The 16,265-nt window shown below is 46.1% G+C and overlaps 1 protein-coding gene and 1 long non-coding RNA gene across 4 annotated transcripts in view; one reads left to right on the plus strand and one right to left on the minus strand.

Annotated features, from left to right (window-relative positions):
* The window catches only part of enah (ENAH, actin regulator), a 58,231-nt gene extending 43,790 nt beyond the window's left edge, over nucleotides 1-14,441 (plus strand). Inside the window, exons 5-14 of one of the 3 annotated variants that reach the window (XM_012962711.3) lie at nucleotides 2,363-2,703; nucleotides 3,850-4,629; nucleotides 5,887-6,209; nucleotides 6,979-7,136; nucleotides 7,228-7,285; nucleotides 9,013-9,064; nucleotides 9,914-9,980; nucleotides 10,099-10,177; nucleotides 10,950-11,007; nucleotides 12,112-14,441. In XM_012962711.3, coding sequence (XP_012818165.2) covers nucleotides 2,363-2,703; nucleotides 3,850-4,629; nucleotides 5,887-6,209; nucleotides 6,979-7,136; nucleotides 7,228-7,285; nucleotides 9,013-9,064; nucleotides 9,914-9,980; nucleotides 10,099-10,177; nucleotides 10,950-11,007; nucleotides 12,112-12,149 — 1,954 coding nt within the window. In that variant the 3' untranslated portion in view covers nucleotides 12,150-14,441. 3 annotated transcript variants of the gene reach the window in all.
* Nucleotides 400-2,105, minus strand: LOC116410903. Its single transcript, XR_004222724.1, has 6 exons — nucleotides 1,752-2,105; nucleotides 1,483-1,578; nucleotides 1,166-1,189; nucleotides 995-1,088; nucleotides 781-921; nucleotides 400-576 (listed from the first exon to the last, which is right to left on the minus strand). It is a non-coding gene; the product is annotated as an uncharacterized LOC116410903 (long non-coding RNA).
* Nucleotides 14,442-16,265: the final 1,824 nt, after the last annotated feature.

Here is a 16,265-nt window from a genome sequence, read left to right on the forward strand (position 1 = left end):
TGGGCCAATGAGTTGTACACCTAATGGGCCAATGAGTTGTACACCTAATGGGCCAATGAGTTGTACACCTTATGGGCCAATGAGTTGTACACCTTATGGGCCAATGAGTTCTACACCTAATGGGCCAATGAGTTCTACACCTAATGGGCCCTCATACTGTTACACCTAATGGGCCAATGAGTTGTACACCTAATGGGCCAATGAGTTGTACACCTAATGGGCCAATGAGTTGTACACCTAATGGGCCAATGAGTTGTACACCTAATGGGCCAATGAGTTGTACACCTAATGGGCCAATGAGTTGTACACCTAATGGGCCAATGAGTTCTACACCTAATGGGCCCTCATACTGTTACACCTAATGGGCCAATGAGTTCTACACCTAATGGGCCAATGAGTTCTACACCTAATGGGCCCTCATACTGTTACACCTAATGGGCCAATGAGTTCTACACCTAATGGGCCCTCATACTGTTACACCTAATGGGCCAATGAGTTCTACACCTAATGGGCCAATGAGTTCTACACCTAATGGGCCAATGAGTTCTACACCTAATGGGCCAATGAGTTCTACACCTAATGGGCCCTTCATACTGTTACACCTAATGGGCCAATGAGTTCTACACCAGGGCCCCTCATACTGTTACACCTAATGGGCCCCTCATACTGTTACACCTAATGGGCCCCTCATACTGTTACACCTAATGGGCCCCTCATACTGTTACACCTAATGGGCCCCTCATACTGTTACACCTAATGGGCCCCCTCATACTGTTACACCTAATGGGCCAATGAGTTCTACACCAGGGCCCCTCATACTGTTACGCCTAATGGGCCAATGAGTTCTACACCAGGGCCCCTCATACTGTTACGCCTAATGGGCCAATGAGTTCTACACCAGGGCCCCTCATACTGTTACACCTAATGGGCCAATGAGGTCTACACCAGGGCCCCTCATACTGTTACACCTAATGGGCCCCTCATACTGTTACACCTAATGGGCCAATGAGTTCTACACCAGGGCCCCTCATACTGTTACACCTAATGGGCCAATGAGTTCTACACCAGGGCCCCTCATACTGTTACACCTAATGGCCCCTCATACTGTTACACCTAATGGGCCCCTCATACTGTTACACCTAATGGGCCCCTCATACTGTTACACCTAATGGGCCAATGAGTTCTACACCTAATGGGCCCCTCATACTGTTACACCTAATGGGCCAATGAGTTCTACACCAGGGCCCCTCATACTGTTACACCTAATGGGCCAATGAGTTCTACAACCAGGGCCCCTCATACTGTTACACCTAATGGGCCCCTCATACTGTTACACCTAATGGGCCCCTCATACTGTTACACCTAATGGGCCCCTCATACTGTTACACCTAATGGGCCAATGAGTTCTACACCAGGGCCCCTCATACTGTTACACCTAATGGGCCAATGAGTTCTACACCAGGGCCCCTCATACTGTTACACCTAATGGGCCAATGAGTTCTACACCTAATGGGCCAATGAGTTCTACACCTAATGGGCCAATGAGTTCTACACCTAATGGGCCAATGAGTTCTACACCTAATGGGCCCCTCATACTGTTACACCTAATGGGCCAATGAGTTCTACACCAGGGCCCCTCATACTGTTACACCTAATGGGCCCCTCATACTGTTACACCTAATGGGCCCCTCATACTGTTACACCTAATGGGCCAATGAAGTTCTACACCAGGGCCCCTCATACTGTTACACCTAATGGGCCAATGAGTTCTACACCAGGGCCCCTCATACTGTTACACCTAATGGGCCAATGAGTTCTACACCAGGGCCCCTCATACTGTTACACCTAATGGGCCCCTCATACTGTTACACCTAATGGGCCCCTCATACTGTTACACCTAATGGGCCCCTCATACTGTTACACCTAATGGGCCAATGAGTTCTACACCAGGGCCCCTCATACTGTTACACCTAATGGGCCAATGAGTTCTACACCAGGGCCCCTCATACTGTTACACCTAATGGGCCAATGAGTTCTACACCTCTGTGATCTTTATTATCCAATAGTATAAAAGCCTCATTTATGGATCCCTCAGTGACTCCCTGCCCAGCATGCAGACAGACAGACAGTACCTGGCTCTGTTATGGTTTTGGAATGACAGTGTGAGTGACACTGTGACCCTAGTTAAGAGATTATTTGGGAGAATAATGGGTTGTGAACTAGTGACCGGCAGCACGCCGACCCCTCCATAGTAGTAAAGGTGACTGCCATTAAAATATTAATGTTGGTAGAGGAGGGCATTTAGCAGGTAGCCATGGTTCCCTTTATCCCTGTGTCATGGCTCTCTCCGTTCCTGTTTCAGACAGCTGCAAGAGCAGCAGCGCCAGAAAGAGATGGAACGCGAGAGGCTGGAAAGGGAACGGCTGGAACGTGAGCGACTGGAGCGCGAACGGATGGAACGAGAGAGGCTGGAAAGGGAAAGGCAAGAAAGGGAAAGACTGGAGAGGGAGAGACTTGAACGAGAGCGCTTAGAGCAAGAGCAACTGGAGCAGGAACGGCAGGAAAGGGAGCGTCAAGAACAGCTGGAGCGAGAGCTCCAAGAGCAAGAGAGACTTGAACAAGAGAGACAAGAGAGAGAGGCCCAGGAAGAGCTGGAGAAGGAGCAGCTGGAATGGGAAAGGGAGCGGAGAGTGTCCAATGCAGGTAAGTCATCGTTCCCAATTGGATCCCTCTTATTGGCTCACTGAATATATATATGAGAGGCCATAGTGCTAAGCGCCTCATTGTGACTTTGGTGTCTCTCAGTGCTTTCCTATTCACCTATTTCCTAGAGGGTGGGGGTTTCTTGGTCGTACAGTTTGCTCTGTGGTACATTGCAAGCCCTCACTGAATTGCCCCATTCGGCCCTTTTGCTCTCTATGAACCAAATCTACCAGCCAAGGATCAGCCGCCATTAATAGAAGGTGCCGGGGTCAGCTGACCCTGCAGTGACTCTCAAACACCATCCGGCACTTATTGCCGTAAACGTACTCCACGGGTTTCTTTCTGCGATCTGGGAAATGGATGGATGATTTCATCCTTATATAGTGATTTGCAGCAGGAGTCGTTGGTTTGCAGCATAAAAAAGTCTACTGTTGAAACCAAAATATTAAACATAGAGTGGAGTTGGCTGGATTTCTGCAGGAACGACCGGTTTATATTAGGGCTTTGGATATAGACGTGCCGGACATATTCCCTCTTAATGTTTTTCGATATCTTGTTTTATTGAGAAGGAAATGATATTCTGCACATTACAGAGTATTTGGAGGCAGAGCATAATTGCCCAGGGAGAGGGTAATTGCCCAGGGAGAGGGTAATTGCCCAGGGAGAGTACATGGCAATCAATCCCAGGCCTCAGTAAGCAATAAGCCCCCCTTTGTAGCCCAGTCTGGCAGCAGTGAGTGGTGCCGGGGTTGCACAACATGGGGTATTTACCAGTAGGGTGCCATTCCCGGGCAGGGGCAGTGGGGTAGAGAGTGAGTGACATTAGGGGGAAAGGACAGTAGGTAAGTCGGACTCACTACATGAATGTGGAGTAACTGAAACCAATTGTGCTGGTGTTATTATCTTTCTGCCCCGGGGGGGGGGGGGCGGTACAGAGTCCCTCTAGCAATGCCCCGTTAGGCAGAATTTCTTGCACCTATGACTCAATGAATTCATTGCAATATTCCCTTTATCTAATCTATTACTAACAATTTCCATTGATTTATACTTTTTGTTTGAATGCTGGTTTGGTTGCTTCATTAGCCCCTTTTTTCTCTTTTTTTCCTGTTTTTTCGTCCTGTCTGTTGCTATCCCACCTCTCCCCAGACCCCCCGTTCGACAGCTCACTGTATAACACTCAACATGTTGATTTTTCCAGCTGCCCGCCTCATGCACCCTCTCCCATAACTTACGCTAAAGCCATTTCCGTTCCGGTCTCGTCTATTTGTAGCGAGTCCATTGCTGACTATGTAATAGCAACCTCTGCCTCCATTAACTCTACTCCGCCAACACCACCGCTGCGCCACTCGGCATCACGTTTTGCAACCTCTTTGGGCTCCGCCTTTCATCCTGTTCAGCCCCATTACGCCACCGTTCCCCGACCCGTTAATAAAATCTCCCGACCTCCTTCTCCGGTGAATGCTGCTCCGCCTCCACCGCCTCCACCTCCTCCTCCCGTGAAGCCCATATCATGGTCGGCTTCTAACTTTGCCCCCCTTCCTCCTTCTCCTCCGGTGATGATTAGTAGTCCTCCGGGCAAAGCGACCGGCCCCAGACCCGTCCATCTAGTCTCCGCTCCCAGCCAGCTGGCCCAAATGGCTCTCATATCTTGTGCACCCAATGGGCACGCAGACTGCTCTGGTTACCAAGTGCCGCCGCCTCCGCCCCCATTGCCGCCATTCCCACCATTTTCATTGTCCTCATCTCCTTCCCCGAGCACCCCTGTTGTCTCAGCACCTTCATCCCAGCCTAGTGTTCTCCCTTCTCCCTCTGCAGCTTCCCCTGCCTCTGTTGAGAATTCTGTAAGTTCTGTGCTGGGAGACTTCTCTGCTTCTCAGCCAGACCTGCCTACACCTTCTCAGCTGACTGACCCTACGGCCCATCCGGGTAAGACTTATGGTCGCTGCAACTAACTGACTAACCTAGATGTTCATTCGCAATGTGTATTGTTTAACCCTGAGCAGCCGAGTAGGAAGTACCCTACAATGTTACTCTGGGGGGGTCGGGGGCTGTTATGGTTTTACTCAGAATCTGAGCACAATTTCTCCAAAATGTTCCAAAGCCGATAGTCTCCCTTCCTCCTTCCGCCTCAGTAATAGGTTCTTCTGCTTCCCAATGTGTTTCCTCACTTCTTACAGAGACCTGTAACTGTTAATGGTGAACAAACACCTTGATTCATAACTGCCATTTTGCATAGGAAAGCGATTGCTGATAAGTTTGCCCTGAAGAAAATGACAGTTAGTGCCCAGGCAAAGGGGTGACTAGAGGGGAACTCACACTTAGAGAGCCTCACAGAGTCCCCAATGGGGTTGGTTAAACACGCAGAATTACACACAAAGCAGCCAATAACCGAAGAGGTAAAGAGGGTCCTGTCCAAAAGAGCTTACAATCTAGAATATCCGGAAGCGACCCATATCTGATTTTCTCAGGCAGAAGGAATAGGCTGGATGTGTCACATTACCGACCCCACAATCAAGTTATTTAGTTTTTTGTTCAGCAGCTTCCCCAGTTTGGAGTTTTAGCAGCTATCTGGTTGCTGGGGTCTTGTTTACCTTAGCAACCAGGGAGTGGGTTAAATGAAAGACTGGAATTTGAATAGAGAGGGCCTGAATAGTAAGATAAGTAATAAAAAGTAACTATTAATACATCTGTAAGTGCATGGAGCAATAGATTTTGGCCGTCGGGGGTCAGTGATCCCCCTGGCACCCATAAAGCTGACCTATAGTGAATCAGTCTCTAGGTGAGGCAGAGGCAGCAGATTCTCAGCAGATATCACTGAGCGCTGATTATAACTTGATGACATCACTGAGCGCTGATTATAACGTGATGACATCACTGAGCGCTGATTATAACGTGATGACATCACTGAGTGCTGATTATACAGGTTGATTGAAGGTTCATCCATCCCACCAATGAGGTGCATGGAATAGAAGGCTAATGCCGGCCTGTAAGTGGCTGGGGCCGCCCCCGGCCAGTGAGACGCTGGGCTGCAGACAGTCTGTATGTGCTTTGACCAATAACCTGCAGCAGATCCTGTAACAGACGCTAGTGCCCCGTGTGGCTTTGTGAGCAGCTTTATTCAACTCATTCTGCTTCTTTTGCAGGTCGGCTTAATATTCTCTCATTTCCATTCTCCCGCGACAGGTGTAATACCCGGGCCCCCGGCACCTCCTCCCCCACCGCCTCTTCCTCCTGGTTCCAATTTGTCTCCGGTATCTGCCCCCCCAGCTCCACCTCTGCCCCCTCCACTTCCACCTTCGTGCCCAGCCCCACCTCCACCCCCTGGGCCGCCACCTCCACCTGGACCTCCGCCGCAGCTACTCAGCCAAGCTCCTCCTCCGGCTCCTCCTCCTCCGCCAGCACCTCCTCTTCCATCCTCTGCAGCTTCCTTTGGATCAGAAGAGAATCGTCCTTTATCCGGATTGGCTGCTGCTCTTGCAGGAGCCAAACTTCGAAAAGTGTCTCGGGTAATTCCAGCATTTTATTTGTGTGCTTTACGGCAGCTCAGTGTTTTAGCCTGAAATTTAGTTTCTTACATTAATTTATTGTTGCACAAATTATCCTAGTCATATCCTAAACCCGATCTCTTTTGTGTTGTAAAAACACTTAAATATACCTGTAGAACTGTCATAAATACTGAACAATTACTTATATAACAATACATATACATATGGTATCTCTGTACAGGCTATGAGCAAACTTAGGGGGCTGTTCCTGCTGAATTGTGCTTAGTACAGGGGAATCCCTATGTGCCATAGTTTTATGGTATCTCTCTGTACAGGCTATGAGCAAACTTAGGGGGCTGTTCCTGCTGAATTGTGCTTAGTACAGGGGAATCCCTATGTTCCATAGTTTTATGGTATCTCTCTGTACAGGCTATGAGCAAACTTAGGGGGCTGTTCCTGCTGAATTGTGCTTAGTACAGGGGAATCCCTATGTGCCATAGTTTTATGGTATCTCTCTGTACAGGCTATGAGCAAACTTAGGGGGCTGTTCCTGCTGAATTGTGCTTAGTACAGGGGAATCCCTATGTGCCATAGTTTTATGGTATCTCTCTGTACAGGCTATGAGCAAACTTAGGGGGCTGTTCCTGCTGAATTGTGCTTAGTACAGGGGAGGGAGGGATATGGTGTTTTTATACAGCATCTTCTCCTGCCTGCTGCTTACATTAACCCTTTCACTGCACACTGATGTTCTGACTTTTCCTACCCCCCCCCCCCCCTCTCCTGTATTCAGAATGAAGATTCCTCCCCTCAGGGGGCTGTAAGTGCCACTGGAACCAGCTCCGCTGCTGCTGCTGCTGCTGCTAAACCAGAACCGAGCCGTGGGAATGGGCCGCTCCCAATGGGAGGTGGGGGGCTGATGGAGGAGATGAGTGCCCTGCTAGCCAGAAGGTTAGGCCTGATGCTTGGCCTAGAGCGGTTATTGGACCCTGTGCAGGGAGGATAATGGCTTAACCCCTTGTTTTTGTCTTTCTCCCAAAAGGAGGCGAATAGCAGAAAAAGTACCAACAGTAGAAGCTGATCCAAAGGAAGACAAAGCTGTGAGTATTTATATATACATATACACATATACTTGGTAATGGTATGACTTTCCCAGTAATACTATGGGCACACAGAATGGTATGACTTTCCCAGTAATACTATGGGCACACTGAATGGTATGACTTTCCCAGTAATACTATGGGCACACAGAATGGTATGACTTTCCCAGTAATACTATGGGCACACGGAATGGTATGACTTTCCCAGTAATACTATGGGCACACAGAATGGTATGACTTTCCCAGTAATACTATGGGCACACAGAATGGTATGACTTTCCCAGTAATACTATGGGCACACAGAATGGTATGACTTTCCCAGTAATACTATGGGCACACTGAATGGTATGACTTTCCCAGTAATACTATGGGCACACAGAATGGTATGACTTTCCCAGTAATACTATGGGCACACTGAATGGTATGACTTTCCCAGTAATACTATGGGCACACAGAATGGTATGACTTTCCCAGTAATACTATGGGCACACTGAATGGTATGACTTTCCCAGTAATACTATGGGCACACAGAATGGTATGACTTTCCCAGTAATACTATGGGCACACGGAATGGTATGACTTTCCCAGTAATACTATGGGCACACAGAATGGTATGACTTTCCCAGTAATACTATGGGCACACAGAATGGTATGACTTTCCCAGTAATACTATGGGCACACTGAATGGTATGACTTTCCCAGTAATACTATGGGCACACGGAATGGTATGACTTTCCCAGTAATACTATGGGCACACTGAATGGTATGACTTTCCCAGTAATACTATGGGCACACAGAATGGTATGACTTTCCCAGTAATACTATGGGCACACTGAATGGTATGACTTTCCCAGTAATACTATGGGCACACAGAATGGTATGACTTTCCCAGTAATACTATGGGCACACTGAATGGTATGACTTTCCCAGTAATACTATGGGCACACGGAATGGTATGACTTTCCCAGTAATACTATGGGCACACAGAATGGTATGACTTTCCCAGTAATACTATGGGCACACTGAATGGTATGACTTTCCCAGTAATACTATGGGCACACGGAATGGTATGACTTTCCCAGTAATACTATGGGCACACGGAATGGTATGACTTTCCCAGTAATACTATGGGCACACGGAATGGTATGACTTTCCCAGTAATACTATGGGCACACAGAATGGTATGACTTTCCCAGTAATACTATGGGCACACAGAATGGTATGACTTTCCCAGTAATACTATGGGCACACAGAATGGTATGACTTTCCCAGTAATACTATGGGCACACAGAATGGTATGACTTTCCCAGTAATACTATGGGCACACAGAATGGTATGACTTTCCCAGTAATACTATGGGCACACAGAATGGTATGACTTTCCCAGTAATACTATGGGCACACAGAATGGTATGACTTTCCCAGTAATACTATGGGCACACAGAATGGTATGACTTTCCCAGTAATACTATGGGCACACAGAATGGTATGACTTTCCCAGTAATACTATGGGCCTATAGGATAAGTATTCCAGCAATGTTGTGCTTACATAGAAATGAAAGGGCTTGAGAATTGCCCTTTCCCACCGTGCATACTTATAGAAACAAATGCATTACTGGAGCCTATACATACACTGTGCCCCCAGTGCAACCATGTAAAACGCCTTTCCTTCCAACACATTTGCACTGAATAATAATAATAATAATACCTGCATCTTGTTATTAACAGGAGGAAGCACCTGAGTCTGTACCTAGCAAGGCCCCCTCGGCCAGCACTCCCGGTGAGTAGCCTCAGGAACCCTGGGGGACCAGTCATTAGTTTGCTCACAGAGCAATTACAGATAATTCACATAAGGGTTTTGTTATAAACACCAGAGTCAATGTAAATGAGATTCTCAGATCTACACTGCCGCTCTAGGTACTGGCCCAAGGGGACCGATATGCCCCCCACCAGTGACTCAGGGGCAACATGCTGCTCCCGAACCCCATGGATGTTGCTCTCAGTGTCCCCAAAGCAGGGAGTTATTTTTGAATTCATGGCTTGGAGGCATAAGGACATTGTGTAGCAAACAGAGCCCCCTGCAGGCTGTTGGTCCACATAGGGACTGCCAAATAGCCAATCACAGTCCATATTAGGCATCCCAGGAACTTTTAAGGGTGAAGACACACGGAGCTACTAGTAGCAGCTACTTGTCACGGCTACTAAAATAGACAATGCTGATAATTTACGGATAACTGTCTCTACGTGTGTTTTAGCAGAGGCAATTCTCAGTATTGTCTATGGCAGGGGATTTTCTGGTGTTTAGTAGCCATGAAAAAGTAGCTGCTACTAGTAGCGCAGTGTGTCTTCACCCTAAATGCTTGTGTTGCTTCCCTGACCTTTTATAACATTCCGTCCATAGATTCAGGTAGCCCTTATCTCATTACTAACCTTGCTTGTCTAACCGAGCTGCTGAGGCGGCAGAGCAAAGGAACCACTGAACCTGTACAAAGCATAAATACAGTATATGAAATCAGAGCCCCTAATGTAACAGTAAATAACAGAGCATTATATTCTTTATAATTAAGTTATAAAATGTTAACGTATATTCATTGAATGTAACAGAGCTGCTGTTTATGTTTCTGTGCAGAACCAACTAGGAAACCTTGGGAAAGGACGAACACAATAAATGGCAGCAAGTCGCCGGTTATCTCTAGGTATCCCGCTCGCTTTAGTTATTTATTCCCATCGTTTGGTCAGAATCCCCCCCTAACCATGTACTTAGAGCCCTTTATTATCTGCACCCGTTTATACTTGTCCTTTTTACTTTTCCAGACCAAAGTCTACACCATCTGGGCAGCCAAGTGCCAATGGAGTACAGTCAGAAACATTAGACTATGACAGATTGAAGCAGGTACAGAATCACATTCATGGGCAGTTTGGATTGTGGTGGGGCTTTTATTTGAGAGGGGGGGTTAAGCTTTAAACAAAGCTGCATTAACTGGAAACATCCAGAAATAAATCATTAGGGTTGAGGAGACTGCCTCATACGTATGCAAATAAACACAAGGAGTTCTGGGAAGTAATGCCAAAGAGCTTTTTGGGATTAGTTGCCAGAATTCCTTGTGTTTATGGGAACAGCCAGGAAATGGAAGTGTAACTGCACAGTGGAGCTGCTAGATGGCAGTATTTGCACAGCTAGAACATACAAAGGGTTAAGGTGGCCGTACGGGGGCAGATTTAAGCTACCTTCAGACTCGGCAGTTTATCTGCCTATGTATGGGTAATCACGACCGGCCTACCAACTGATATTGGGCGCATCTCGATCAGGCAGGATTGATTTTCTCTCGGATTGGGGACCGCGTCGGCTCATTGGTGCAGTCCGATGGCGCCCAGTTTAATTCCATAGGACAAAACAATAGAATCAGCCCAATATTGGGTATATCGTGAGAAATGTTTGGCAGGGTCCCCAAACAAGCGGATTGCACTGTATATGGCCACCCCCCTATCAGGTCTTTGGAATGGGGGGGCTGTTATATTGGGGGGAATTTTGTTGCTTATTATCAGCCATATGTATTTGATGCATTGTGTGGGGGGGGGGGTAAGTCCCAATAACACAGGTAAATAATGGAAGCGCTGGGGGGCAGGAGTCATGTTTAGTAACTGTTTTTCTCTTTGCACTGTAGGATATATTAGAAGAAATGAGAAAAGAACTAACAAAACTTAAAGAAGAACTTATTGATGGTGAGTGTAATCAGATTAATGGCAGATGAATTACTTGCCCCGCCCCTTTTGTGACATCCGAGGTGGACGGGTTGAGCGCTGATCTATAAATACAGGGTACCTGCCGGGTTGGGCTCAGGCTGGGAGCGGGCGGGTTAGGGTCAACCTGGACAACACTACCAGGGTCCCTTTAGGGCCAAGACACATGGGGCGATTAGTAGCCAGGACCTTTTAAAAAGTCACAGCAACTAAGGATAAGAACCCACAGAGCAGTTGAGTCGCCTGTGATAGATCTCTGCTATCGCGGGTGACAATCCGCTCCGAAAGGGCAACAATAGGAGTGACCCTTAGGGTGAAGACACACAGAGCTACTTAGTAGCAGCTACAGAAACAGACAACTGCTGATCATTTACTGATAATTGCCCCTACGTGAGTTTAGCAGAGGGAATTCTCAGTACTGTCTGTGGCAGGGGGTTTCCTGGGATTTAGTAGCCGTGACAAGTAGCTGCTACCGAAATGCCATCCCACCAGCAAGAATGTAAATCGCCGGTGGAATCGCACACGCAGCGCCAAAATCTCCAACGTTTCCTCTTGAGGCAACTTCGGCGATCGCGGCACCGCGTATACCATCCCACCTGCAATTTACATTATATATAGCCTGTGGGATGCTATATTGCCCGCGATTAATCTCCCCGTCTGTCACGGCCCTAAGGTAAAGACACATGCGGCAATTCGTAGCCATGTTTTTTTAAAAAGTCGCAGTGACTAATCCACACAGCGAAAACCACATGTAATTAATAGCCACGGCTTATATAGTAGCCTATGGCAGGAAAGTTGCAGTGACTAATCACCCCATGTGTCTTTGCCCTTAGAGTGAACTACTTATAGCAGCTACTGAAATAGTCAGTGCTGATCATTTACTGATAATTGTCTCTACGTGTGTTTTAGCAGAGGCAATTCCCAGTATTGTCTATGGCAGGGGATTTTCTGGCGTTTAGTAGCCGTTAAAAAGTAGCTGCTACTAAGTAGCTCTGTGTGTCTTCACCCCTAAATTAAGGGCACTTGGCAGCTTTGGTCTGTATATAATATTATATTATGTGACTGTGGCTTCTCGTTTCTCGGCAGCCATAAGACAAGAACTTGGGAAATCAAACAACGCATAGAGAAACCAATGAGGGAGGAGATCTGTTCCCTTGTCCTGGATAGAAGAAATGCTTCACGTTTCCTACAGAGATTCACAGAGGTCCTGCACCTGGGGAGCCGCACACCAACACCCACCCGAGACTTCTCTTGGGATGTACGAGATTTGACACTTGGGGGGTTTCTGCTATTTCCCTGAGCTTCGAGAGCCGCGGGGAAACCGTCTTAAAGTCACAGTCACCATTATGCAGAAACGGTGATTTTTTTCCTTTCAAAAGGGGGCGAGAAAAAAAGAAAAAATCATGTTATTGCACATAAATTCAACAACAACGACAAAAAAAATATCATTTTAAAATGAGAGGAGTGCGGGGGTCATTATGTAAAGACTGAGGAAGTCCTAGCGGTTTGTGCTGCAAGTGTAACTCAGGTTCGTCTTCCTATATTTGATATTTCCATAAGGAACTGGTGTCGCTGTATTGGGAACATTCAAGAGTGAACACAGGGCAATATTTGGGAGAAAAGGATCTCGTTAGGAGTCGATTTTATTTTTATTTTTTTTCCTTTGATCTGACTGGATGCCTTTTTTTTTTGTAGAATAATTTAAAACGACAAAAAAAAAAAAATCTCAATGATCTGACGATATAAATGCCTTTCTGAATCGCTACGATGCTTTACCAAATCCAACACAGCTATATAATAGAGATCTGTAACCTTTCCTACAGCGCCCCCCCGTGCTACGTCTAGGAACGTGCCCATATATATATATATAAATATAGAGAGATTATAGATACATTACTTTCCCTTTGTTTTGCATGGGAACATTTAGATTCAGAAGCTGATAAGGATCCGTTTCTGATTGGCACTGCATGGCACATTGACCTTTTTCCAATTGGCTGTTCCTTTAGAGAGGCGTAGGCCCAGCCATACACGTACATTGGGTTCCACGGCGGTGGAAGGGAGGACGCTTCTCTCAAATCTTGCGCTTTGGCATCATGGGAAACGACGTGTCGTGATGGGGATATCGAAGGGTTAAACACCTTCATCAACCAGACTTGTAGAATTCAGTCATTCCCTTCCCTTTCTGCTATTCGCCATCCCATTGCTTTCACGTTTGTCATCGGGAATAAGGGTTGGTTACGTGCACATGTCTGGCCATAGATAAATGATTCGCTGTCTCTTTAAGAGGCGGCCATTTTGGCTTACAGTATAGGAGGATTATTAAGCCCTATTTTGTTATATAAAGCTGTTTGAGAGACCTTCGCAATAGCTCGGCAAATGGGTTTTTATTTTTTATTGTTAATCGGATTAGTGCCATATAGACGAGGGCAAGATGCCCCCCCCAGTAAGTGCTGGTCGGCAGCGCCCAACGTACCCCTACTGACCCACATGCCGGCGTAGGAAAGGGTTAGAAGGAACCGTATCCAGGCTGTGGCGCTATTAGGCCGGCTTGGGACGTACTCGCTTCCCATAGGGAATAAGGGAAGCGCCATCTTGTCTGTAACTGCTGAAACAAAGTCCCGTTGAGAATGTAGCCATGTGTAAAGAGATGAGTTTCTGTCTCTCCGGAGACTGAGCCTATGGGAGAGCGACGAGGAGCAGTCTCGGGAATGAGAGCGCTTTATGCACTAAACGTTTCGTGCCTTGGTCTCAAACCAACATGATTTCAATTTGAAACTTATCAAATGTTTTCATATTGTCGTCACCATTTGCCCATTTTTTCCCCTAATTCCCTTCTGTTTCCCCGCACGCCGGGATTACGGATGCACGATTGCAAATTATTAGCCAGAGATTTCAGTCATTCGAGCTACGGAGGCGAAAGGTTTATTTTACCTTTAACGTCAAACTAGGAAAGTCCCGGAACCCCTCCCCCTGACCCCGCCCCCCATGTTCCTATTGGTCTCCTCTTGTGTGTCGGGATCCGTGTAAGCGGCAAACGGGTAGAGAGATTCCTCCCAAGGAAGCCGCGGCTTCTCAACACTGTGACCTGAGCTGTGATGTCCATTGGTACGCACGCGGTTAGGGAACCAATCACAATGAATGTACAAACCTTAGCGCTGGTGCTGAAATCTCCAATCATTTTCATTGTCTTTCACGGTCATTTTTTGTCTCCCATTTTTTTTTTTCCCGCTTTCTTTGGAACACTAATCGATCTCGCCTGTTTCGTGCTTCAGATTTTCCACTTTTAGTTGTTTTTTTTCCAAGTCATCTCTGCTGCTTTGTTTTTGTTTTTTTTTACCATTGTTTCATTTTAAATTTACTACATGCTGTTTTGTTTGCGCAAATTAAATAAAATTGCAATATACGTGTCGCCACTATTTTGTCTGTTACGGAATTAACAACAATAATAATAATAATAATAATAATGTACAATATCTGGGCTGCCCTGAGGATTTCCCACTGGTTTTAATGAATGTTTATAATAGGATGCCTGGTTGCCATGGTATCAAACCTTGGAGATTTACATAATGCTATCATTATTTTTCTAATTTTGAAGACACATTTTACCAGAATTAAGCACCGACAAATGTTAATAGTATATCTGTAATACTTATAAATGAATACTGTATATGAACAGAGTTGTGGCGTGTGTGTTATGCAGGTGAATGGGGCAAGTAACCAGTGTTTCCCCCCACAGAGCCCCCATTATATCGGGGAACAGAAGGATAAACCGGATTAGATGGTAAAATGTTATGGATAAGGGTTACTTTACCAGTGAGGTTTAAATAATCAGACACTAGTGATGGGTTAACAAAAACTCGACCAGCGCCCAACCCTAACCCACCCACATGTGCTCCGCCCTGCTGATGATGTCACAAAAGGGGCAGGGTTAGTGCCTATAAATCCGGAAGCTGCAAGTGAAAGGGCAGGGAAAGCAGGCGGAAGCGCTCAACCCGAACCCGCCCACAAGCGGTGTGCCCAGGTCGGCCAAACCCGCCCAACCCACAGGTAAACCCACGGGTATCAGGCCGGCACATCTCTAATGGACACCTTGCTATAAAATGGAACCAGAATTGGAACATTTACCCCCCTTGCCGTGTAACATGTTCAGTCTAATTACCCCATACACTAATAATCACACATCAACACAGGTAACAGCTTGTAGGCACTTTATACAGGTATGGGACCCGTTAGCCAGAAAGCTCAGATTTACAGGAAGGCCCATAGACTCCATTATCAAATAATGTATATTGTCAAAAAAAGATTTACCTTTTCTCTGTAATAATAAAACAGTACCTGTACTTGATCCCAACTAAGATATAATTACCCCTTATTGGGGCAGAACAGCCCTATTGGGTTTATTTCATGGTTAAATGATTCCCTTTTCTCTGTAATAATAAAACAGTACCTGTACTTGATCCCAACTAAGATATAATTACCCCTTATTGGGGCAGAACAGCCCTATTGGGTTTATTTCATGGTTAAATGATTCCCTTTTCTCTGTAATAATAAAACAGTACCTGTACTTGATCCCAACTAAGATATAATTACCCCTTATTGGGGGCAGAACAGCCCTATTGGGTTTATTTCATGGTTAAATGATTCCCTTTTCTCTGTAATAATAAAACAGTACCTGTACTTGATCCCAACTAAGATATAATTACCCCTTATTGGGGGCAGAACAGCCCTATTGGGTTTATTTCATGGTTAAATGATTCCCTTTTCTCTGTAATAATAAAACAGTACCTGTACTTGATCCCAACTAAGATATAATTACCCCTTATTGGGGGCAGAACAGCCCTATTGGGTTTATTTAATGGTTAAATGATTCCCTTTTCTCTGTAATAATAAAACAGTACCTGTACTTGATCCCAAGCATTCTGGATAACAGGTCCCATACCTGTATAGACACAGTAGGTATCATTTATTAACACTAGGAATATTTGCCCATGGGCAGTAACTCATGGCAACCAATCACATTCTTACACTCATTGTTCTTGCTGCCATGGGGGCCCCTCGCTACTCACAGTTCCCATACGCTATAATGAAGGATTCTGTATTGTTCGTTTATGACAACTGGCGGAACAAGCACAAGAGGAATAAGGGGCCCAAGAACAGAGCTGAGAGACCAGCGGCAATTCTGCAACACAGAATGTGCAAATACACAGACACACACATTGCTCCTATGGTTTTTTTTTTTT

This window comes from Xenopus tropicalis, chromosome 5 (assembly GCF_000004195.4).
Source record: "Xenopus tropicalis strain Nigerian chromosome 5, UCB_Xtro_10.0, whole genome shotgun sequence".
NCBI classification, from domain to species: domain Eukaryota; kingdom Metazoa; phylum Chordata; class Amphibia; order Anura; family Pipidae; genus Xenopus; species Xenopus tropicalis.